We start from the raw sequence: 24144 nt of genomic DNA on the forward strand, positions 1-24144 counted from the left end.
AGGCACTGATGTGCCAGGCATTCGGTTCCGGCTATCGCACTGTGGGCGGGGGGGGGTGTGGCTGCGGTGCCATTGACTTCAAAGCAACACAAAGCCCCTCCCGCCCCTGAACACAGGGAGCCGACCGGAATGTGATTCAATGCTCTGACAAATGATTTTGAACAAACATTCTAACAGTGTATGACCAGCTTTACTTGCACAACAGTTTGGAGGCCAAAACTGGGAAACGGGCAGAGGTCAGGTTAGAAATTTTTCACAGTCTTTTGTTTTCCTAGGAGTGACGCAGCACCAGAGCCGTTCGTAATTAAACCTGCACTCTGACACAATATGAACATTCATGGTTTAGGTCTCCATTCTGGTATTAAACCCTGTATCAGATATATTGTTTGCTCACTTCACATTATATCTGACAGGGGTAATAAGGTTGTTCTGTATGTTAACATTCTACCAGCTGATATGTAAATGACAGAATCTAGATGAAGGCAATCTAAAAACAAAGGTTCACATCAACTAATATTGACATAATATAATACTGGCTGAGGAAACTTGTCTTTAATCATCTTTCAAGGATGATAATAAACAGCCCAGGCTTGTGAACAGATACGCATTTTTATCTGGCTCTCCTTAGCACTAATCCAATCAAAAGTGCAATTCCTAAAGCAAACAAGAAAAGACTATGAAGTCCTATAGTGAGTTTAACATGTTAATGCAACCCTTCATACAAATGTAGCATTCAGTGGTCACATGTGCAGGCACAATCCACCGCTAAAAGATCTTTTATACAAAAGATCTTTCTAAATCAAATACACGTTAGGATGAACCAAAATGCATATTTAGGCATATGGAAAGATGGGAAGGAGGAAGAACTGCTTAGACACCACTAACGACAGCTCATCTTGGAGGAAGACATTGTGCAGAAGGGCAAGAGGACACAGCTCAGTCTTATGATGTACCAACACTAGATGTTTTACCCGTGCCCAGGCACACTTCCTCCCCCCATTGGTCCGGTTCGTTTATTGTGAGCACTCCAAACCATGCCCACTTAGAATAGGTGGTCTGGGGCACGGTTTCTTGGACTCTTGTACGGTTCCCTTAAGTGTAAACGCAAAAAAAAAGTGCTGGAGTACTGAAATCTCAATGAACATGGAGTATGGAAGGAGGGATCACTGTGGTCTAGTTGGCAGAAGAAATGATGGAAGAACATCCGGGAACACTTCCCTATTGCACAGTGTAAAGACGGACAAATGGGAAGGGTGGACAATTGTACTCTGGCATGGTTCAGCTCAATTGTGCCCAGAGAGGGTAAACCCTTAGTCATAGTCTTCTTCTAAACTGGACTTGATTTGTATGGATATACAATGACATAGGGGTCTTCTAATGCAAGGGCGCTTTTTCTAATTGATGTAATCATTATATTTTGCAGGAAAAAGTAACACATTTATTTAAATGAATGTTCCTGCATCGCTTAACCTTCTTGTCACTCAGTTTTCCCCCAGAAAAGAAGCTCTGTCCAAGTTCCAATTTTGGTTGGAGCTCATACATAGCTAACAACCCTCTCTGTTCCTATGTGACAATTGTTACATCTGGGCACTTAGGTACCTAGTACTGCATTATGAGAGGAAGGGGAAAGAGAGTCAACTTCTCCCCCCATACCTTTAATGAAGGCAGAGAATCTATTGTTTGTCAAGTCAGAACACCCCTGGCCAGTGGACTTATAATGTGTTATAGAAGCCCCGTGACCTTGGCTATTCAGGGCAAAGGAGCATTATGTGTTTAATGGCCACCTCCCGCTCATAGGTTCTTTTCAGGCTGTAACTGCAAAAATACCTGAGGTCAGCTGGTGTCATCGCACCCTCCATCATCTGATGTACTTGGCCGTAGTGATTTAGTGCTCTGGCGTAGTGATCAGTCAAAGAAGGAGGTCATGTTCCCCTATACCCAAAAGCTTTGGGTATTTTTAGGTGGCATCGGTGGAGGAGCATTATTAAGGAGAGTGTAGAGTGGTCCAGGTGTGGACTTTAAATAGACCCTGGCACTTTGCCGTCCATTAAACCCACCAGTTTAAAGGAGAACTATGAGGGGAGTGCTTTTCACTCACCTCATAGTTCTAGCCGACCTGTGACAATGAGACTGTCACAGGTCGGCTCAGTAGATCGGGAGGTGAGCGAACACATACCAGGTTCGCTCGCCTCTCGATCCTGTCACGGCTCTCTGCCGTGACAGGGGGAGGGGCTGGATTCCCCTCTCCCCGCTCCGATCTGCCAGCACTGACTGGCGGAACGGACGGGGGAGGAGGCGGGTACAGCTGGCTCTGCCTCTAGATAGGCAGAGTCAGCTGTCACTCACGCAGCTGGGCGGATCCCGTCATCTAAGTCGTGATCCGCTCTGGCTGCGGCGTCTCAGTATACCACGAGCTGTAGCTCGTGGTATACTGAGCTTAGGGTGACGGTAGGACGCTAGTTTTTGTCCTCCCGTTACCCTAAGGAGAACTATGGGGGAAAACACTGACCCCATAGTCCTCCTTTAATGTCTCTCATAACAGCTACTTTTAAGGAATGCCAACTGTCAAAGATGCCCGTGTGCTTATTTCCACTCTCAACCAAACCTTCAAGTCCTCAAATGGCTGGTGTCATCCTCATAGAGGCTAAGATGGTAAGGTGGCACCTTTTTTTGGCTGTAAGGGTTAGGAGGCTGTAGGTCCACTTTAAGGAAGATCAACAAGAAAAAATCATGGCAAAACATTACTAAGTATAGACTTCATATGTAATGAGCAAATAAGACTGCCCGCACGTATATATTCAAAGCATATCTAAACCCGAATGTTCATATACTGCAGCTTACCAGTCCTTAAAAGTCGCAGCTGCATTCATTTTCTTTTTTTCCCCCACCTGTTCTAACGTGACAACATTTATTCATGGTACTGTATATATAGAGGGGCAGCGTCGTCAGCCAAGAACAGGAAGTGTTTTAAGACTACAGAACAACTCCCTCTCCCCATAACACAGGGGGATGTGCTCTGTAGTGCCCAAAGGAGAACTTGGCCGGGCTGATAACACTACATGAGAATTAACTGCAGAAGAGGAAGAAAGTACATAAAGCTTACTTGATTTCTGGCAGGATCAATGGGTAATATGTTGCACTTATTCAACAGATATAACAAAACACTTTCAGTTGTATACTTAACAGACCAAAAAGGCAGCAAATAAAAGAAGCTAATTGCTGGCATGTACATACACTTTATTATTAGTTATTGAAGGATCTGGCCTAAGAGAAAGCAGCAAAATACAGTAAACTCTCAGCTATCCGGTATTCAACTAACCAGAACTTTCATCTAAGCAGAAGAAAAAAATTCCCTGTGTACTAACTGTTCTGTGGTATGTATTATCCTGGAAACAATTGTGTGCCTATTTGTCTTAATTTTTCTTTTGATGACTGCATTTCAATATTAATATGAAGTCAATACAGAGTTTATGTTATGGTATGGAATAGTATGGGGTATGGTATTAGTTAGACCTATTTTTAATAGTAACTCTCAAGCAACCAGAGACTACATTTATCCGGAATCTACCAATCCCTGTAGGTTCCGGATAACCGGGAGTTTACTGTAGTCACAAGTAGAGGTGCACCTAAATAGAAATTTAAAAACCGAAACCAAACCGAAATAAAAAAAATTGTCAGGCCAAAACCGAAAATGTTTTTATTTACATTTTTTAAAATATATTTTATTTTTTTATAAACTTTTTTAATATTTATTTTTATTTATTTAGTCATTTTTTATTAAATATTTTAATTTTTTATTTAATTAGTGAGTGTTTCTGTTCATTGATAACATAACATAGTATGTTTACTATAACCACAACTATGAATGAACAGGAGTGGATATAGATTACTCCCATCCATTCATAATTGAGGGTATAGTACACATACCATGTCCTCAATTATGTACAATACACTCGGCGATCACTGATTGCTGAGTGTTTGTAACTTGCTCTCCTCTCTGACACGCTGTCATAGGAGGCTGATCGAGCGGCGCGGGTGGACAGCCCAGCGTTTTCTCTGCCCCCACACCGCTCTGCCGGACTGTGATAGGCGGCTGAGCGGTGTGGGAGGAGAGACACTGGCCGCTCACAGCGCGTTCGCGTCCCGCAGCGCTCGGACGGCTGTCAGCCGCTCACAGCGCTCGCGTCCCGCAGCGCTCGGCCGGCTGTCACTTTCTCTCCTCCCAGCGAACACATACCGTTGCTCGCTCACTTCTAGATCTATCCCTGCAGAGAACCGTGACTGTCCCTGCAGGGATCCCCCCCCCCTCCCCTGTCCGATCCTATAGCGCTGACTGGCGGAACGGATGGGGGAGGGGGCGGGTACAGCTGGCTCTAGATAGGCAGAGCCAGCTGTCACTCACGCAGCTGGGTGGATCCGGACAGAATGGTTGCGGCGTCTCAGTATACCGCGAGCTGTTGCTCGCGGTATACTGAGCTTTGGGTGACGGGAGAAGGCTAGTTTGTGTCCTCCCGTTACCCTTAGGAGAACTATGGGGAAAAGCCCTAACCCCATAGTTCTCCTTTAAGTAATTGAATGTATTTTTAAGATTTAAACTCCTTCACGGCTGAATAACAGACATTGTGTAAATAGAAAACATGTACATGGGTGCCTGTACTAATATCAGCCTCTTGTAACTCTCTTGGATAGCAGACGTCACTGAGCTATTCAGAGCGAATGCTTTACACAGTGCTGTCTGCCAACAGGTTGAACACGCTTACAGGAGGAGAGAGCACTGATAACCTCAATAATGAGCGGATTTTCCACTAGGCCTGGTTCACGCCTAGGTGTTTTTGAGCAGTAGAAAAAGCACTTTAAAAAATCCCATGATTTTCAATGGCTCCTGTCCCCACCTGAGCATCAAAACGCCAGCAGCAAATGCCACACGCAGAAAAAAGTACATGAGATTTTTTTGGGCAGTTTCATGTTAATTTTCCCCCCATGGACTTCAATGAAAACGCCAGGGAATCCGCGGCAGAAGCATGTTGCACATGTACATGCGCATATGTACACGCGTTTGTTCATTGCCCACAATGTTTCTTGAGCTGCCAGTCAAAACGCACGTCTTCATGTGCGCACAATATCACGCGCGCAAAAGCTGCACGCTGTACTTGCGAGTTCAAATTCGTAAAAACAAAACCGCCTTGGTGTGAACCGGGCCTAAAGGCTAGGGACAGGTTGAGTGATAACACCAACCTGGCTATACTGCCTGGCAGGGTTGACAGGATCACATGACTAGCTGAACAGGAATACAAATGTGTATGTCCAATGTTCACATACATCCACGTTTCAACAGTGTATTAAACTGCCTGATTGGAGTTCAGCTTCAAATTTACCTATATGTGTATAGAACAAATGTCATCTATCTCAAAACAAACGTTAAAGAAGAAGTCTCTCTTTCAAAAGGAGTTGTATCAGCAGAGAGTATTGAATCATTCAAAAATCATTTACATACCTTCCTCAGAGACCGTAACATAAAGGGGTACAGGTCAGGGATGTGCGGTCAGGGGAGGCAGAGCCTCACCTAGTATTATAGAGGAAAAAGATGTCAGATTCATGTCTGAAGTTGGCAGCTTTTTCTCCATTCAAAATCGGAAAAGTCTCCCCGCTGTGTAACCTGTCATGGACGGAGCGCTGCCTGTTAATTACAGGTAGCGCTGCATCCGGCTTTTAACAGGTAGTTAGGTTACACAGCAGCGGGCTTCCCCACTGCTTGCGTAGCCTAACTAGTGAGGCAAGAGCTGTCACAGCCTCTACTCTGTGTTAGAGGCGTGGGCTCTGTGGACGGTTTGGACCAATGGCAAAGCGCCATTGGTCCAAGCTGTCCAATGAAAAAAAGAAGAAAACAAGAAACCCACTGAGGCCATCGATCTCGATGCCTCAGCAGTGACGAGCAAGTGAGGGACAGGGAGCCCCCTCCTTGTCTCCTCCCTTCCTCCTTCACACTAGCTTGGTGACGGGGCTTCGGCGGGCTAGGGGGCTGGGCTACGCGTGGAGAGAGGGAGAAGACAGGGTGGAGCCTCCCTGTCCCTCATTTGCTTGTCACTGCTGAGGCATCGAGATCGATGGCCTCAGTGGGTTTTTTTCTTTTTTTTGATTGGACAGCTTGGACCATGATATGGCTTCAGCGGGCTGGGGAATGCCTCACCCGGAACCAAAGGTACAGCACGTCATTGGTACAGGTACTCTTAAAAACTCAGACCACACAGAGACTCTTATACACATGCACGCACAAATACACACAGGTTGAACTTGATGGACCTGTTTCTTCTTTCTATGCAACTTTGCAAGTCTCACAAATGTTTTTTACATTTTAACTGTGGGCAAATGAGGTTAATAGCAGGTTGCCAATCAAAGGTATACAGCTACATTCAAAGAAAATGGCGACATCTGACAAGAACACCAGTTGATACCAGACCTTAGGATTCCTGTACAGCTGCTGTAACCAAACAATTGTAGGCAAAACTAAATAAAATGGAGGTTGTTAGTACAAAAAAGATTATTGCACAGCATTTCTGTGACTTCAGTTTGTCTTTATTTTTTATCAATGTAAAACAGTTTTCTTTTTTACATCAATTTGGAGTTCAGCTTTAAATGTCAAACATGAAAGCCGGGTGTCATTTTCTAATACTTTCTTCAACAGGATTCCTTATAGCAGAAGACTTAAAAGAGAACTATGGTGTAAGTGTTTTTCCCCATAGTTCTCTTAAAGGGTCACAGGAGGACATATAATAACCTCCTCCCATGACCCAAAGCTCAGTATATAGTGAGCTGCAGCTCGCGGTATACTGAGACGCCGCAGCCGGTACGGATCCTGACATTACTGTCGAGATCCGCCCAGCAGCGTGAGTGACAGCTGGCTCTGCCTATCTAGAGGGAGAGCCAGCTGTGCCCGCCCCCTCCCCCCTCCAGTCAGTGCTGGAGGATCGGAGAGGGAAACCCTGCGGGGAGCCGTGAGTGAAGGGCACGGCTCTCTGCAGGGAGATGATCGGAAAGTGAGCGATCGACGGTATGTGTTCGCTCACTTCCCAATCTATTGAGCTGATGTGTGACAGTTTCATTGTCACACGTCGGCTCGAACTATGATGGGTGATTTTCACTCACCTCATAGTTCTCCTTTAAAGAAGAACTCCGGGCAAACATAAATTGTACCCTTGCTACCCCTGCACTGCTCATTTTGTCAAGCAGGCTCAAATAAAGCTGTATTGTTCAACTGATTTCAGTCCCGCCAACCCCCTCTGTGCTGCTAGACTGGTCCCCGCAGCCTTTTCTACCGTGGGCTCTGGTGGTCTAAGGACCACTGATGTCATCACGTGGATTGACCTGCTAAGACGTGAGGAGCACGTAGCCAGAGCAGAGGGGGTAAGAGGTGAGCGCTGACCACCACGGGGCTGAGGATCTGGGTAATACAGCTTTATTTGAGCCATTCAGACAAAATGAGCACATAACTCTTGTAGCGCTGAGGTAGCCCCACCACTGCAAGGGTAAGTTCTTTCTGTGACAGCATATACCACGGGTAGGCAACCTCGGCACTCCAGCTGTTGTGGAACTACAAGTTCCATGGAGCATTGCAAGACTGACACCCACAGGCATGACTCCCAGAGGCAAAGGCATGACGAATTGGTAGTTTCTGTAATAAGAGTTTATTAAGGGCTTGTTCACACCAAATGCAGACCAGATCTGCATGTGTTTCTGCACACGCAGTGCAGTGTGTTTTGCCGCGCTCAGGACCGTTTTTGAAAAAAGGGGGGGCTTTCAGTGCGTTTGCATGCGTTTTTGATGCGTTAACTGCTCTGCTCCTGGAACCCGCTTGGTGTGAACTAGCCCTAAGACTTTTACAAAAGAGGGATTTGTAGTTTCAACACAGTAGGAGTGCTGAGGTTCCCTTCCCCTGGCATATAACAATGAGCACAAAGAACAGTAATGTAGATAATGAGTCATCAGCTATATAACTAGATGTATATAAAACTCTGATCACTGGGCACAGGCTCTGCAGAATTACATTTAGCCTTTGCTGGAGAGGAAATAATAACTGCAGCAAGATTAAATCTTCAGCAATCTCCAGCTCTCTATATGAAATTATAATGGAGGCTTGCTATAGCGTCCTACACTGCAATCTCGCAGACTAAACAAATATAGGCCAGAGCTAAAAGGCACAGCGCCAGGCAAAAACATGGAGCACAAAAAAGAAAAGCCTTCAGAAATAAAAACCAAAAACACTATTTGCATGTCAAATATATTTCTTTATTTCCTGTGAGGTCCGTCCTCGGCCCCCTATGATATATGACTTCTTACATTAAAATCCTTTACTTAAAGTGACATTAAACCCTCAGATTTTGTAACATAAACCAATACTGTAATGTGTGCCTTACTGTAATCCATGGTTGTGTCCCTTCTCTTTGCTGCTCTGAGGGTTTAAAAATGTCACTTAATTATTTAATGTCACTTTAGGGTCTAAAGTGACATTAAATCTGAGGGTTTAATGTCACTTTAAGGCTACAGTTTTTCATCTAGGAAGTTTCAGCTCTGCTGCCTGACCTATACCTGACCTCTGCTTGCACATTATAACAAAGCTGCAGACAGGAAGTGCTGAACAGATGATGTTGTGTCAAATATTCCTGCTCTCCTCTTTCAGCAGCCATTCCATAGAGTATGGAAATCTAATGTAAAGGATCATTATGTAGAATCGCAATTGATTATCATTTCATATTAACTACTCAAGCAATTGTAAAGCTACCATGGCCATACAATGCCCAGATATAGAATATAGCGTATAGAATATATACAGCCAGGTGTGTACAATCACCTTCGTGTACAAATTAATGGCTGGCCAACATTGTCAGCAGCTGTCCACGGCTGTTCACATGTGATTGCTCCATGAGCAGCTAGGGACAGATGAGAAGCTCTGTACACAAACTGTGTGTGTCCAGGGCCGCTCGTCTGTCCCTAAATACAGGTAATTGCTCCATCAGCAGCTAGGGACAGATGAGAAGCTCTGTACACAAACTGTGTGTGTCCAGGGCCGCTCATCTGTCCCTAAATACAGGTAATTGCTCCATCAGCAGCTAGGGACAGATAAGAAGCTCTGTACACAGACTGTGCGTGTCCAGGGCCACTTGTCTGTCCCTAAATGCAGGTAATTGCTCCATGAGCGGCTAGGGACAGATAAGAAGCTCTGTACACAGACTGTGTGTGTCCAGGGCCACTTGTCTGTCTCTAAATGCAGGTAATTGCTCCATCAGCGGCTAGGGACAGATGAGAAGCTCTGTACACAGACTGTGCGTGTCCAGGGCCGCTCGTCTGTCCCTAACTGCAGGTAATTGCTCCATGAGCGGCTAGGGACAGATGAGAAGCTCTGTACACAAACTGTGTGTGTCCAGGGCCACTTGTCTGTCCCTAAATGCAGGTAATTGCTCCATGAGCGGCTAGGGACAGATGAGAAGCTATGTACACTAGGGCTGCAGCTAACGATTATTACTGTAGTTTAGTGCAGGCAGCCTGTAGTGGGTGGAGTCTGCTGAGTTCCTCCCACAGCTCTGCTCTTTGAATAGGCTATATGCAGCACAGTGATGATGTCACTGCTACTTTTACATGGTAATAAAAGGGTTTTTAGAAAGGCATTTGGCCTAAAGTAGGTTCATATCCTTTGTGGCTACCGAGGAATAGATTTCAATGAAAGCTTGTGCCTGGAGTTCAGCTTTAAGCTGTGTGTGGTGACAATGCATGAACTTATCTTGCAATAAAGGCATGCAGAAAATGGATTGGAATTTGTATGGACAGCTTCATAGTGACTTCAGTGGTAGACAGAGATTGTGGAATTGGTGTTAGTGACAAATGTCCAGTGGTGGGTGCCTGTAAAGAACACACTGCACCCAGGCCTCATTCACACACTAGCGCATGCATATTGTGCAGGTGCCAACATGTGTTTTAAAGCTTACACTACAATGAGTGCTTTACATGTGTTGCAGTATGTTTCCTTGAAACTTTTTTAACTGTATGCCATCTTTGTGTATTAAAACCTGTCAGAAAGCACTGCAGTACATGAAAAAATGCTACAGGTCATATTTTGTTTTCAGGGCACACAAATGAAGTGCATTAGTATAAACTAAACTCATCGGACATCAGACAGATTGCCTCGTTGTTGCGTCGGGACTGTGTCCAGGAACTCAGCCCAATGCTACATGTATGATCGAGCCCTCACACTTCCATATAAGCCAACACTGAAATGTCCCATCTGATTCATGCAGAATGTGGTACGTGGACTTCCTCTCTGCACAAACCAAACGGTTTCTTCATTGTTTATTCATTTACACAGAAACATGACGTTTTCACTCATGGCCTGCTTCCAAACCAACAAAGTTCTGAGAATAAAAATCTCAGCCGTCATGTTAATTTAAGTAATGTTACAAGAGAAAAGAAGAGAGGGGGTTCAATGTTAAAAGCTGCTACAAGTAAGTGGAAATGGCCAAATCATTGTTCCCACAACACAAATGTTTACAGTTAAAGTGACAAACTCAAAAGGTAAATCTAAGGCTCCATTCACACTAAGCGACACTCGCGGTGGGAGAGCGCGACTGTACGGGCGACCTTCACCCTCGGGCTGCATTCAAAAATAGAAAAATCGCGCAACACCCGTGGGAAAAAGGGTCCTGCACAAACGACAGCGACATGGAGCTGTACATTAGAACAGTTCCATTGAATATCATTGGCCGGCAACTTTTCGCGATATCGCGCTGCAAAAGTGCGCGATAGCGCGGCAGAAATCGCGGGATCGCTCAGTGTGAATGGGCACTTAAAAATGCATTCAAGTGCCCTATTAACAAAATGTATCTTATTTGTGTATCAGGCTAGGTTCAGATATAAGCGATACCCAGGACGAGCGATTGTGTGCTAGTGCACACAGGGGTTGCCGCCAGGCCCTATTAATTTCAATGGTGGTTACATCCGTGCAGCAAATCGCTGTACCTTTTTTAATCATCTACCTTTTTTTGAGACAAAACGCGCAGCTTTTTTTTGTTGCTGCGATTGTGTTGAATTGCACGGGCTGAATCACGATGGGAAACCGCGCGATCCGCCCAGTGTGACTGGGGTGCATTAGAAAATAATGGCACTGCCAGTGCCATAAGCTGTGGTGGGCGACTCCGTGACCACCCGGCAATCTGCGCAGTTTTGTGCACGATTGCCGAGCGGTCACGGAACGTTCAGATGTGAACCTAGCCTCACTCGACTGTAAATACTCAAATCATCTCTGAATGTATGCCAACACCATCCTTCCTTCTGGAAGATGGCTACTTCTGTTCCCCATGGTCCCTGTGTGTGTTGCAAAGTAGCCACCACTCCAAGCTCGCTCCCGTGATGGACTTCACCCTCAGTACAAATAATATGAGATTGTAGTCTATCACGGGAGTGAGCTTGGAGCGGTGGCTACTTTACAACACACACAGGGACCATGGGGAAGAAAAGTAGCCACCCTCCAGAAGGAAGGACAATGTCAGCATGAATTCAGAGATGATTTGAGGATCTACAGCCGAGTGATACACAAATAAGATACATTTTGTTAATAGTTAAGGTACTTGAATGCAGTTTTAAGGTTTAACTAAGTCTAGTGTAACTTTAACCACGGTCTGTGAACAATAACTTTGCATCACATAGGAAAAAGAGGTTGTAGAAAACTTATCAGCCATTTTGTACACAAAACAAACAGACTGTGGAGGGACTTTGCCAAATCTGTCAGCTGGGACAAAGACCTTGAAACGTAAAACCAACGAGCTTAAACTGTTACATAACCGGCTTATACAACAATGAAAACAAACAAGCAGAGTGTAGTTATTGATAGCAACCAATCTTTCATTGATCAGACTTTTGTAACGTCTAATCAGATGCGGTTGGTTGCTACATTCTGCAACAGCACCGGTGCTCATTGCTCTGCGTTACCATTTAAGCCCAAAGGACTCTTTAAAAACAGAGACCATCATTTGTGATCTCTCCCGGGCATTTCACGGCTGGGTACGTCAATTCCCAGAGATACTGTTGCTCTACAAGCTTTCCTGAGGGAATTTGGACATCTTTTTTGTCATTCTAATCTCTCGCGTCTCGATCTTTGCAGCAAAAGCAGTGCAGCGCGTTCAGTACAAATTACAGCAGTTAAAAAAACAAAAACTCGCGCAACCCAATTAAGTGCAATCATTTTTACATGACGTGCACTGCTTTTGTAATCACTGTTTGTACACGCATAGTCATCTCTAGTGATGCTAAAAGGCGGACGCTATGTCATTATCCAGACTAGCTTCTCATCTTAACAGCACAGCGTCAGCTAACATTCCATCATAGCTGTTCAATGCACATATTTAAATCAAAATCCATGCATAGGATGCACAGGAGGGAAAATATACAAACTCTGTGCTGAGTATAGAAAACAATGCAGCTTTCCTTTTTTATTTGGCCATAGTTCTCTTTGGGATCAGAGGAGGACATTTACTATGTCCTCCTGTGAACCAAAAATCCACATATAGCAGGCTATTGCCCGGTATATGCTGACAGCGCAGAGCTGCACTGCCCGCAGAATGGATTCTGACAATATTGTCAGGATCCACGCCGCCACCTGATTGAGAGCTGGCTCTGCCTCTCTAGTAGTGATGGGCTCGGGCGTGTTCACAGCTCCACATGCCGAGCCCGCCAGGAAGCTGACAGCGCCAATCACAGGTACTGAGACATTATCCCGGTCCGCAGCTGCAGAGATCGGGATATGTCTCAGTACCTGTGATTGGCGCTGTCAGCTTCCTGGCAGGCTCTGCACGTGGAGCTGCGAACACGCACGAGCCCATCACTACTCTCTAGAGGTAGAGCCAGCTGTGCTCGCCCCTTCCCCTCTCCATTCCTCCAGTCAATGCTGGAGGAATGGAGAGGGGAATTCCTGCGGGAAGCTGTGACTGACAGTCACGGCTCTCTGCAGGGAGAATATTGGGAACGCAGCAATCAGCGGTATGTGTTTGCAGAGTTCCCGGTCAATAGAGGCGACGTGCGACGGCTTTAGCATTATGGGGAAAAGTATATTTTAGTCTCCCTGTAATTCTCCTTTTACACCACCCCCGGGTACCCAAGCATCCTCTTCAGTCATCGGGTGGCCATTGATGATGTAACTCTTGTGTATGTGCACAGTAATTACATTACATGCTCCCCGGCAAGCGCTGTACAGTGTGCAAAGAAAAAAAAATGACTGAAGGAAGGAGGAAGAAGTGTTTTGGCAGAAGAGACTTTGCCAGAAAGCCCTACCTCCTAGCCATTTATTTTAACCTTCCTTCCACTTTAAAGCATAGCAGACATAATACCCAGCCACAGGATTAGGCCATGTCAAAGAAGAGTCACCCTGGGGTTTGAGCTTCATAAAATATGACATTCCCCTCATACAGAAAAATACTATTTTATTAACCGAATAAATTCTCTTTGCAAGTTGACATTTTATCTCTGCAGAGTGCAGGCAAAGCAGCTGATGTACACCGTTTTTCTGCTACACTTCCAATGTGTATAAAGGCCAAGAGACTGGCACCACTTGTCTAGACTTACACGGCAGCCACCTGAGTGACCTTGTGAATAAGATCATCATGCAGCCCAGTCAATAGTGCTATATGACCCAGGAAAATGTCCAAGGAGACTGCATCCAGCTATGAATAAACAGCATGGAGGATGGATGCATCGTGGGGATTTCTCTTTTACTACGTCTGTTAGGTCTAGCGTCGCCGGGGGCCTTGGGGCTGTGTCCATTAGCATGATTTTATTATCAGTTAGTGTCAATTAATTCTTTGCGATCATTCACAATTCTTTGCCAAGTGCAATTAACCTGCCGTTGACTTCTTTCGGACCTCCTTCAAGCTGCTTTTATATTTCACACCAGGTGCGTTGGGGCTGCTCTGGCAGTCTTGCCCAGCACAGTGCCAATCCAAAGAAAAAGCAAATTTGAAATTTGTTTTCAATTGGCCCAGTTCGCGCCCGTGCCCTGCCATAGCGAGCACTGAAAAGAAAAAAGTATTCCAACCTTTCTCAGCGCAGTGTGGTGTCACGCAGTACAACAGCATTGTATTGTGTTTAATAAAATATCTATTGTGACATTTTAATAGATTTCTTAAAAAGGAGAACTATGGGGTAAGTGTTTTTCCCAATAGTTCTCCTAAGGGTCACGGGAGGACACAAACTAGCGTCCTCCCGTGACCCAAAGCTCAGTATACCGCCAGCTACAGCTCGCGGTATACGGAGACGCCGCGGCCGGGACGACTCCCGACATTACTGTCGGGATCCACCCAGCTGCGTGAGTGACAGCTGGCTCTGCCTATCTAGAGGCAGAGCCAGCTGTACCCACCCCTGTCCGTTCGGCCAGTCAGCGCTAAAGGATCGGAGCGGGGAGGGCGGGAATCCCTGCATGGAGCCGTGAGTGACAGTCACGGCTCTCAGCAGGGACATCGAGAAGCGAGTGAGTGACGGTATGTGTTCGCTCACTTCCTGATCTATTGAGCCGACATGTGACAGTTTCATTGTCACACGTCGGCTTGAACTATGAGGGTGGAGTGATTCTCAATCACCTCATAGTTCTCCTTTAAAAAAAAGTGACCTTTGATGCCCCAAAATTGGTGAATCAGCACTGTTGCTCCCAGCGCACACCAGTGGCTGAACATTTAGCGTGGCTGGCTGGTGTGCGCAAGGCCTATGGCTTATATTACAGGGGTGCTCAAATTAATATGGAATTCAGGAGCCAGTCTATCCAATCCTGAAGCCAGCAGGATTTTTTTGGAGCCAACATTGGCAACAAATAGAGAAAACCTCAAAAGTTAGGAAGCAGCTGTCACTTTTAAGGAGCACTGGGGACCTGGCTCCTGGGATTTGTGCAGCCCTGGTTTAGAAGGGGAAGGAGCAGTTTTGGTGTGCACACAAACCTTTCGGCACAGGCCTTTTTACGTAATAATGAGGTGGATTTTGCCGACTTCGCCTTCTAAAAAATATTAGCTATCTGGCTGTAACTGGAAAGCTTTGGTTTTTTTTTTATTTCCTGGAATAGGTATGGAAATAAGGATTTTTTAAGGGACTTTTCTCCAACTTTCATTTGTTGCTTGCTCCATGTCCGTGACTCGGCAATATTGAAACCAGAGACAGTCAGGGAACATTTTTTGCTTAGGCCAGAGTTGTGCAATAAATGTAAATATGTTTGTTACTTTTAGATCCCTCTATTCATACCGTGTAAAGAGCAGCAATCCTCCAGCCCAGCTACAGGAAGTGGGGAGTTTATTTAGAACATGGCAGCTCATGATGTTTGTTAATTGTAAACAGTTGTTTCCTCGGAGATGGAAAAGTAGATTTAGTGTTAAAGTACAGCTAAACCAAACATAAAAACACATTTCAAAAGTCATTTCAGAAACGTTATCCATGTTAAAAGTCATTTTAAAGAACATTACATAAAAACAATAACCAGATAGACAGTAGAGTAGATATTGGTGTTCCAGCATGTACAGCACAATAGAAGCTGCACTCTATGGTTTCCTCCGTCATCCCCTACTTCTCTACAGCAGCCTCTCTCTACCAGGGAGCAGCAGCACCTTGGGATGCCTACTGACTTCCTCAGGGGTGCCTCAAAATGTTCATACAATGTCATGCCTCTGATGTGAACAGGGTTTCTGATGTGAAGAGGAGCCCTTAGCATGAGAGTGGGATTCCGGATGTAAAGGGGGGATTCTGATGTGAAAAGGGGCTCCCAATATGAAAGGTTGTAAAGGTTAGAACCCCCTTTATTCTGTGTTTTTGTATGGGATCCCCCTTAAAATCCATTCCAGACCACTATTTTAGATAAGGTTCTGGTATGGATTCTGGAGACCACACATCATTTTTTACATTTACAGCTTTTACATTCTAGACTGGGGGCCCTCAAGATTCTGCTGTGACTGAAAACAAGGTTGAGAAACACTGCACTACAGATAATACGAAATCACCTGCACTCCATGAAGCATACAGACCTTGAGTAAGAGGTTGGTGCTTGAAGTGACAACACGGATGGCACCGTATCAGATACAGTCCATAAAAGAAGTCACCCGCACTCGATGAAATGTGCAAGAAGTAAAGCACTTTTTATTCAATTGTCACGTGTCAACGTTTCGGGGCCACTATGTCGCCCAGAAGAAGGGACCCTGCGTGGCCCAGAAACGTTGGCTGTTTGACGCATGTGACAATTGAATAAAAAGTGCTTTACTTCTTGCACATATCATCGAGTGCTGGTGACTTCTGTTATACACTGCACTACAGGACGCAGGAACCAGCGAAAGGAGCCACACAGCACAGCGGGGGCTAGGCACCTGGAGGCCCTTGAAGTTTTCCGGATGATGAAGATGCTTCAACAGCATTATCGCTTCAAGCCAACAGAGTTTGGCAGCACAGGCAGAGGGGTGGGTGTAAATTCTGTGAGATTACCTACAGTTAGTGAAAAAGGAACGTTTCTGGACGCAAGCTGTTTGCCTAGGGATCATCCATCCCTAACCATAGGTAACCACTCCATTTGTGATTACATTCGAACACCGGTGGAGAGCTGCGGCCACTGTCAACCTGACATTGCTTTATACAGGATGAGGGGCCGCAGTTGTCTGAAACCACCTGTGATTCTTGTCACATGAATCCGCAGCCAGACCTCTTTCCTCGAGAGAATAAGGCATTGAAGTATTATAAAGTCAAAAAGTTGAATCACTTACAATGGATGCCCCATGATCACGCCAAAATCGGAAGGCAATCACAAGTCAACACCCTAGACTTGCAACTGTACCTTCCGATTTCCTCCCGATCCACTTTCCAACGTCTACTAATGGAAGGGCACCGAAAAATGAATGGGTGTGAATGGGGCTAGTTCACACTAGATACATTGCATTATGTTGCGCTGAAAAAAATACTGCATGTTCTACTTTTTTTTTTTCAGTGCAACGTAATGCAATGGAACAGAGTTGTGTCAACTAGTCCCATTCATTGTTCGGTGCCCTTCCGTTAAAATGTGTATTTCAACGGATCTGGTGTGAATCCGGGCGGGACTTCGTCGCTGCTACTTTGGGCTGTAACCAATCAACAGCGATCTTGATGTGACATCATTCTTTCCTTCCATTTAGCAGTGCAAAAGTGACCCTTCTGTAGCGCAATATCACACGACAAAGTCGTGCGATATCGCCGGTAATGCGCGATTTTGCGCGACACCATAGAGTCTATTGGAGCCGAATCGCGCGACATCCACGGAAAAAAGGGTCATGTACGAGCGACGAGCTACAGGCGACATTGAGCTGTGAGATGTGAACAGCTCCATTGAAATGCATTGGACAAGCTACATAGAGCGATATTGTGCGGAAATATGCACGATTTCGCTGCGGAAATTGCTCGATAAACCGCTCAGTGTGAACGGGGCGTAATATTACGTTAAAGAAAAGAAAGCTTTGTTAAAGTAAAATAAGAGCTTTTATTGTAGGGGAAATTTTCATCTCCTGCTTAAAATAATAATAGCGCAGTTGGTTCTGGGGTACAAAATGGCAAATGTTACTGAAATTTACCTGTTTAACAGAAGCAGCATCATTCAATTATTGGTAAGAAGCTGAAAGGAGGTCAATATTTCATAAGAAAACCTTTCTAAATCAATGACACAAGGCTGTGGTTACACAAAACTAGAACCAGACTGTTGTACTGGGAATCTATATCCGCTGGGAATCTGGAAAGAACGGGAAGATGGGGATGGCATTCCGTACAGGGATTGTGTTTGGACAACAACATATACATATATATATGTATATATAAGCCAACTAGATGGAGCACAGAGCAAGCACACAAGCCAAGGACACGACACATCCTTACCAGGTGAGCAAAGATACTACCTTTACCTATCACTCCGATCTGCTGCTAAGAACTTCCAGGAATAAGGAGACATGTGAGGTCCTCCATAGAACAGCATTTGGTGCCCAAGCAGCGAATCACCAGACCCTTAGGCCTCGTTCACACCTGAACGTTTTGTAGCGCATTCTACGCTCGACGAACACTCTACAAAACGCTCAAACATCTAAATCCCATTGTATTCAATGGGTCTGGTTCACACCTTGGCGTATTTCAGCCAGTTCCTAACGCGCTACAAAACGGCCCATGCCTAAAAAGGTACATGTACTACTTTGGGCCGTTTTTGTTGCGCGTTTCCATTGGGATACAGCCCAAGTAGCCCTCGGAAACGCGTGTTTGTCGTGCGATTTTTTTTTACCGTGCGACAGACGCGCATATGCAATACGCCTAGGTGTGAACCAGGCCTAATGGTGTGTGTGGTGTTTTTTTTTATTCTCTCTCTCCCTCTCACCGAGTACAAGTACCAATACACTTCTACCGCCAATACCAATTACTGATACTTTTTTTATTAATGTCAGGTGACAATTTTTCTAAAACAAAACAGACTAATGATTTTAGGACAGTGGTGAAGTTCCAGGGCCCAGTTCCAGCTGCAATCACTGCAACGCTGGTAGTTATTTTACTGACGCCAAGCTGCAGAGGGATAACAAATCCCGGCAACACATTATACAGCAATGGAGAATACTACCGTCAGCTAGAGAGAACTACAAATCCCAGCAATACATTATACAGCAAAGCCAAATGGCAATCAGCTATAGAGGACTACAAATCTCAGCTATACATTATACAGCTATGTAGAATAATACCATCAGCTATACAGGACTACAAATCCCAGCAATACATTATACCGCAATGCAGAAGGGCACTGGCTGTAGAGGACTATAAATCCGCAATGCAGAATAATAGCATATGAATTTATACCAATAATAGTATATGAATTTATACTATGCTACATACTCTGTGCTGCAGCTCTGCTCCGAGCTGCCAGCCTGATGTCTTGGGCGGAGGGTCTCAGGAGGGGGAGATGTGCGGGCTGGCAGAAGTGCCGTAAACAGGTCCTGTGTGGTTCCAAACACTGGACCTAAGGCAGCCGCTTTAATTTGAAGACTTAAAGTGCTGCTATCGTTTTTTGGCATCGGGGAATTTTAATGAGTGTGAGTACTCGTGAAAATGCCCAGTATCTGCAGAGATACTGGTATCGGTGCATCCCTAATTTATATAGCACATACTATACATACAGTATGAGAAATCATCTGGAGTCTGATTCAAGTTTGAATCAATAAACCGAGGGCCACAAAGAAGGAGTGAGGGGGGCGTATGGCCCATAAAATACTTGTTTAACATACCCGCTCTAGGATCCGCAAGCAGTCTTCTCTGGAAACATCCGCTGAACCACGTAGGTCACACTGGTGTATTCTAGGCTAAATATGGCCCTCTCACTTCTTTGCAGACCTCAGTGGGTTAAAAAGGAACTTCATCCCCCTGTGTGTTCTATAACCCCCCTCTTACTCTGATATCCTCATAACTAGGGATGGACAAATGAATATGTCATTCAGGAGCCAGTATGTCCAACAAAGGAGCCAGCAGGATTTTTAGGCCCCATCTCTATGGGCAACTAGAGAAACACTCCAGAGTTGAGCACCAGCTGCAAATGTTAATGAGCATTGAATACCTGGCTCCTGGGATTTGGCCAGCCCTGTACAAAACACATACAGCGTTGTCCTGCTAATCCACCAATCTGCTCCCGCATACCAGGTCCAATGCTGCCATCTTCTTTGCATTGTCCTGCCGTAATGCACCAATCTGCACCCACACACCAGGTCCCATGCTGCCATCTTCTTTGCATTGTCCTGCCGTAATGCACCAATCTGCCCCCACACACCAGGTCCCATGCTGCCATCTTCTTTGCGTTGTCCTGCCGTAATGCACCAATCTGCCCCCACACACCAGGTCCCATGCTGCCATCTTCTTTGCGTTGTCCTGTTGTAATCCACCGATCTGCCTGTGCATGCCAGGGCCCTTGCAACCATCTTCTTTGCTTAAGTAAACAGGAGACGGCTGTCTCTTCTGGGTTCTTACAGCCTGTCCCCTGATGTTGTGCTGTGGAGTATGCACGTATGCACGGTGTCTATAGATTGCCCTGAAGCCTCCTGGGATGAGTGACATGGGTATCCCAGGAGCTCGAGGGCAGCTGGCAGCTACGTCATTCTCATCTAGGCAAGAAACGCGTTAGTGCTGGCTGGGCCCCAAGCAGATTATATATATATATATATATATATATGCAAGCATGTGAAAGGAGGGGGAATGAGAAATACCAAAAATACAAAAGGTTCCCTTTAACAGCTTATAAAGGCTACACAAATAATGTTGTACCCTGGTATGTTAGGAAATGTTTTAAAGCTCTTTTTTTCTTCAGGATAAATTATTACGAACTGCGATTATTAGCATAATGTAGGGATGCACCGATACCAGTATCTGTATTGGTGCCGATAATAGGCAAATTCACAAGTACCCGTGAATTAAATGCGCTAAGGTCCCACGCTTCATGCAGCCCTGTTGGGACCCGGCACGCAGCCCCAGTGAGACCACACAGGCCTGGTCAGACACCACACAACCTCCTGAGACCCCACAAAGCCCTGCTGAACAACACAGAGTATCTAACTTCAAGTTTTTCTGCATTGCTGTACTATGTATTGCTGGGATTTGTAGTCCTCTCTAGTTGGTGGTATTCTCCATCCCTATATAATGTATCACTGGGATTTGTAGTCCCTCTACAGCTTGGAGTAAGTGGCAGAACTACCAGGGTTGCATGAGTTGAGACCCTGCGTACAGCCCCGGTGAGACCGCACAGCCTTGGTGAGACTCTGCACGCAGCCATGGTGAGGCCGCACAAGCCTGGAGAGATGCCATTCACAGTCCTGGTGAGACCCCACACAGCCCTGGTCAGACACCACACAGCCTCCTGAGACCCCACACAGCCCTGCTGAACAACACAGAGTATCTAACTTAAAATTATTCTGCATTGCTGTACAATGTTTTGCTGGAATTTGTAGTCCTCTCTAGTTGGTGGTATTCTGCATTCCTATATAATGTATCGCTGGGATTTGTTGTCCCCCTACAGCTTGGAGTAAGTGGCAGAGTTACCAGGGTTGCATGAGTTGAGACCGCACAGCCTTGGTGAGATTCTGCACGCAGCCCTGGTGAGACCGCACAGGCCTGCTGAGATGCATGCACAGCCCTGGCGAGACCCCACACAGCCTCCTGAGACCCCACACAGCCCTGCTGAACAACACAGAGTATCTAACTTAAAATTATTCTGCATTGCTGTACAATGTTTTGCTGGAATTTGTAGTCCTCTCTAGTTGGTGGTATTCTGCATTCCTATATAATGTATTGCTGGGATTTGTAGTCCTTCTACAGCTTGGAGTAAGTGCCAGAACTACCAGGGTTGCAGATGTTGCAGCTGCGACCAGGCCCTGGTGCTCCACCACTGTCCTGAAATCATTAGTTTGTATTGTTTCAGAAAAACTGTCACAGTATTGGTAATTAGTATTGGTGAGTACTTGAGGAAAAGTATCAGTACTCGGTCTGGAAAAAATGGTATCGTACATTCCTAATATAATGTTACCAACATGCTATAATCTTTATATGAAAGTAGGTGTGGCCCTCAGGAGATGTAATGTGGCCTCCTGAAGAAATATTCCAGCCTGGCATACTGTACGGTTGTTCTCTTTGTAGAACATGGTACAATCATTGATCGGTCACAGAAACCATAAAACTGATCAGAAATTCCTTGCGTGCGATCCCATCTGCTCCAGACGCACAGAAGTGCTTTTCAGCTCTATTTACCAAGCTGTGTCTGGTCACCCTTGCCGAACAAGTGTCTGAACAGAAGGTGTGCCAAGGGTAACGAATTATCCCAAGGCAGATGAACACACGTATGATGATAAAATCTTATAATAAATATAGGAAATGGAAATCAGGGCTATGATGACACAGCGCGCCAGAAATGCTACTGAACTGGGAAGCATGGCATCTTCAATTGCAGTAAAGCAAGCTTATAATCTCATTTAAACAAGTGAAACATGAATGTGAGATAAGTCCCTGGTGGCCGCCACCATCTTCAGCATAATCACTAAATGCGACGACAAATCCTGACGGGTAACTTTGTAGCTGATGGCACACATTGTACATAGATCTATGCCACCTCCGAGATGAGGATCCTGTGTATATGATGACCTCATTGCTCTGGACCTTCACCGACTTCCATCAATCTGTCACCTGATCTTTGCTGCTTATTACTTTTCTTTCTTTTATTATTGGAATGTATTTTAGCATACAGTACAATACAGAAAACCATGAATACAGGTTATTATTCAATACGCCAAAGAGCAATAGGTATAGTGCAATAACCTGCCATCATCTTCACTGATGTGACTGATCAGGTCTGATGCATGGGGAAATCCTATTACCTGCTCTGGGTTCAGGAAGATCGCTGCTTGCGGCAATGTTTGATCAAAAAGTCCGAGATTTCTACTCAGACCTAATTACAATCCTCCAAGACTAGACAGCTCCGTCTACCAGACATAATGGGGGCAATGCAGACGCAAAGGCTTGTACTCCATATCTACAGACGCATGAGAACTGTTGCTTGACTCAGCCGAATTCGCTATGTCTGAGTAAAAGCGTACGCCGCTCCACCGCCGATGGGACAATAGTCACTCGGAGGATTTCTTTTTCTTTTTTAGCTGATCGCTATTGTTCCCCCCCAAGAAAAGCTGGGCGCCTGGGGTCTCTACTTACACTTCAATCTTCAATTAACACGTGCGCTTACACCATACCAGTTTAAAGTTGGCGCTGCTTTGAATAAGCGTTCGCTAGTCGGATCGTCCCCCAGCCTGCCGCACCATACATAAGATCTAGGGGTCATCCACCAGACCCGTCATCATGAACCTTTTCAGCACCGCTTGTGGGACAATCCCATAACGTATGTCACAGACGGCCAACTGAGAACGGGGGAGCGCTAAAGATTCCAGCACGCTGGAGACATTTACATCAACAATCTTCAATCCAATTCTGTGCAAGATCAATATGTATGGGAGCCAATATATACACACACACATTTTATATATAGATATATCTATCTATAGATATATCGGAGATATCTATAGATATATCTATATACATACACACACACACACACACACACACATACATAACCCAATCTAGTGTATCTCTGATTTGAGGGTATGTAAAGCCAAATTATTATTATTTTTTAGGTCTGGACGGGGAAGGATAAGCCGTCGCCACGTTTTTACTGCTGTCTGCGGGAAGGTTCTCTCTCTTCCAGAAAGTTACAGGAAATTGAAAATGTAGAGTGGTCACCGGAAGAAGAGGCGAGGAGAAATCTTCCAATGGGGACAACGTCTAAGAAAGAAATTCCGGTGACAACTAAAAGAGGAATTGTTCTGATTTTATAGGGATTTTTCTCTCACTTCCTGTTGCATCTCCTGGACAGGAAGTTAAGGGGAAATCTCCCCACGGGGACAACAACCAAAGGTAAGCTCACAGCGGTTTCCTCCCTTCCCCACTCTATTCACAACAAACAAACAAAAAGTTTGCACTTTGGATACACTTTAGCTATCAGCGTAACTCTCCAGACAAAACCAGACCCTGCAGACGGCTACGGAATAAAGGATTATAGTACAAATACCTCCTTGAAGGTTGACGGGGGTCACAACGATCCCTTTGGCTTCAGTTACGGGGGAGTCCAGCCCGTAGCGCCCACCGTTCAGCGCGGATTTGCTGCCTGGCTCCTGCGCTGTCACATTGACAATGGCATTGTAATAATCCACACTGGTGGTCTCAGAGCCACCATGGACCACAGAGCAAGGCAACAGGACCAGTAAAGGCAAACAGTTGACATACCGGAGACACCGGCTGGTGATCATTTTTTTTCTTTTATAACTAGTCCAGAAAAAAACAATGGTTTGCTAGAAAAGAGGAGAAGATAGAAAATGTCTTTCCCTTATCAGGGAAGATACAAGCAGATTTTCTCCAGAGCCTCTCCAAACAATCTTACATGATAGAGGAGTTATTGGTTGTAGTTCTGGAGGATGATGGAAGGTGATTAGTGGAATCCTAGATCCTGGCACTTATCACTTAGAAGAGCAGTGCAGGACATGTCCAGAGATGATGATGGGAGTTGTAGTC

At 45.3% G+C, this 24144-nt stretch overlaps 1 protein-coding gene across 3 annotated transcripts in view; it reads right to left on the bottom strand.

Moving 5' to 3' along the window:
* Positions 1 to 23921, bottom strand: part of RNF130 (ring finger protein 130) — a 240657-nt gene extending 216736 nt beyond the window's left edge. For all 3 annotated transcript variants that reach the window (XM_018554435.1, XM_018554436.1, XM_018554434.1), the window contains exon 1: positions 23645 to 23921. In XM_018554435.1, coding sequence (XP_018409937.1) covers positions 23645 to 23882 — 238 coding nt within the window. In that variant the 5' untranslated portion in view covers positions 23883 to 23921. The remainder of the gene's footprint in view (positions 1 to 23644) is intronic.
* Positions 23922 to 24144: the final 223 nt, after the last annotated feature.

The sequence above is a fragment of the Nanorana parkeri genome, unplaced genomic scaffold (genome assembly GCF_000935625.1).
Source record: "Nanorana parkeri isolate BGI_ZX_2015 unplaced genomic scaffold, ASM93562v1 scaffold158, whole genome shotgun sequence".
Classification (NCBI taxonomy): domain Eukaryota; kingdom Metazoa; phylum Chordata; class Amphibia; order Anura; family Dicroglossidae; genus Nanorana; species Nanorana parkeri.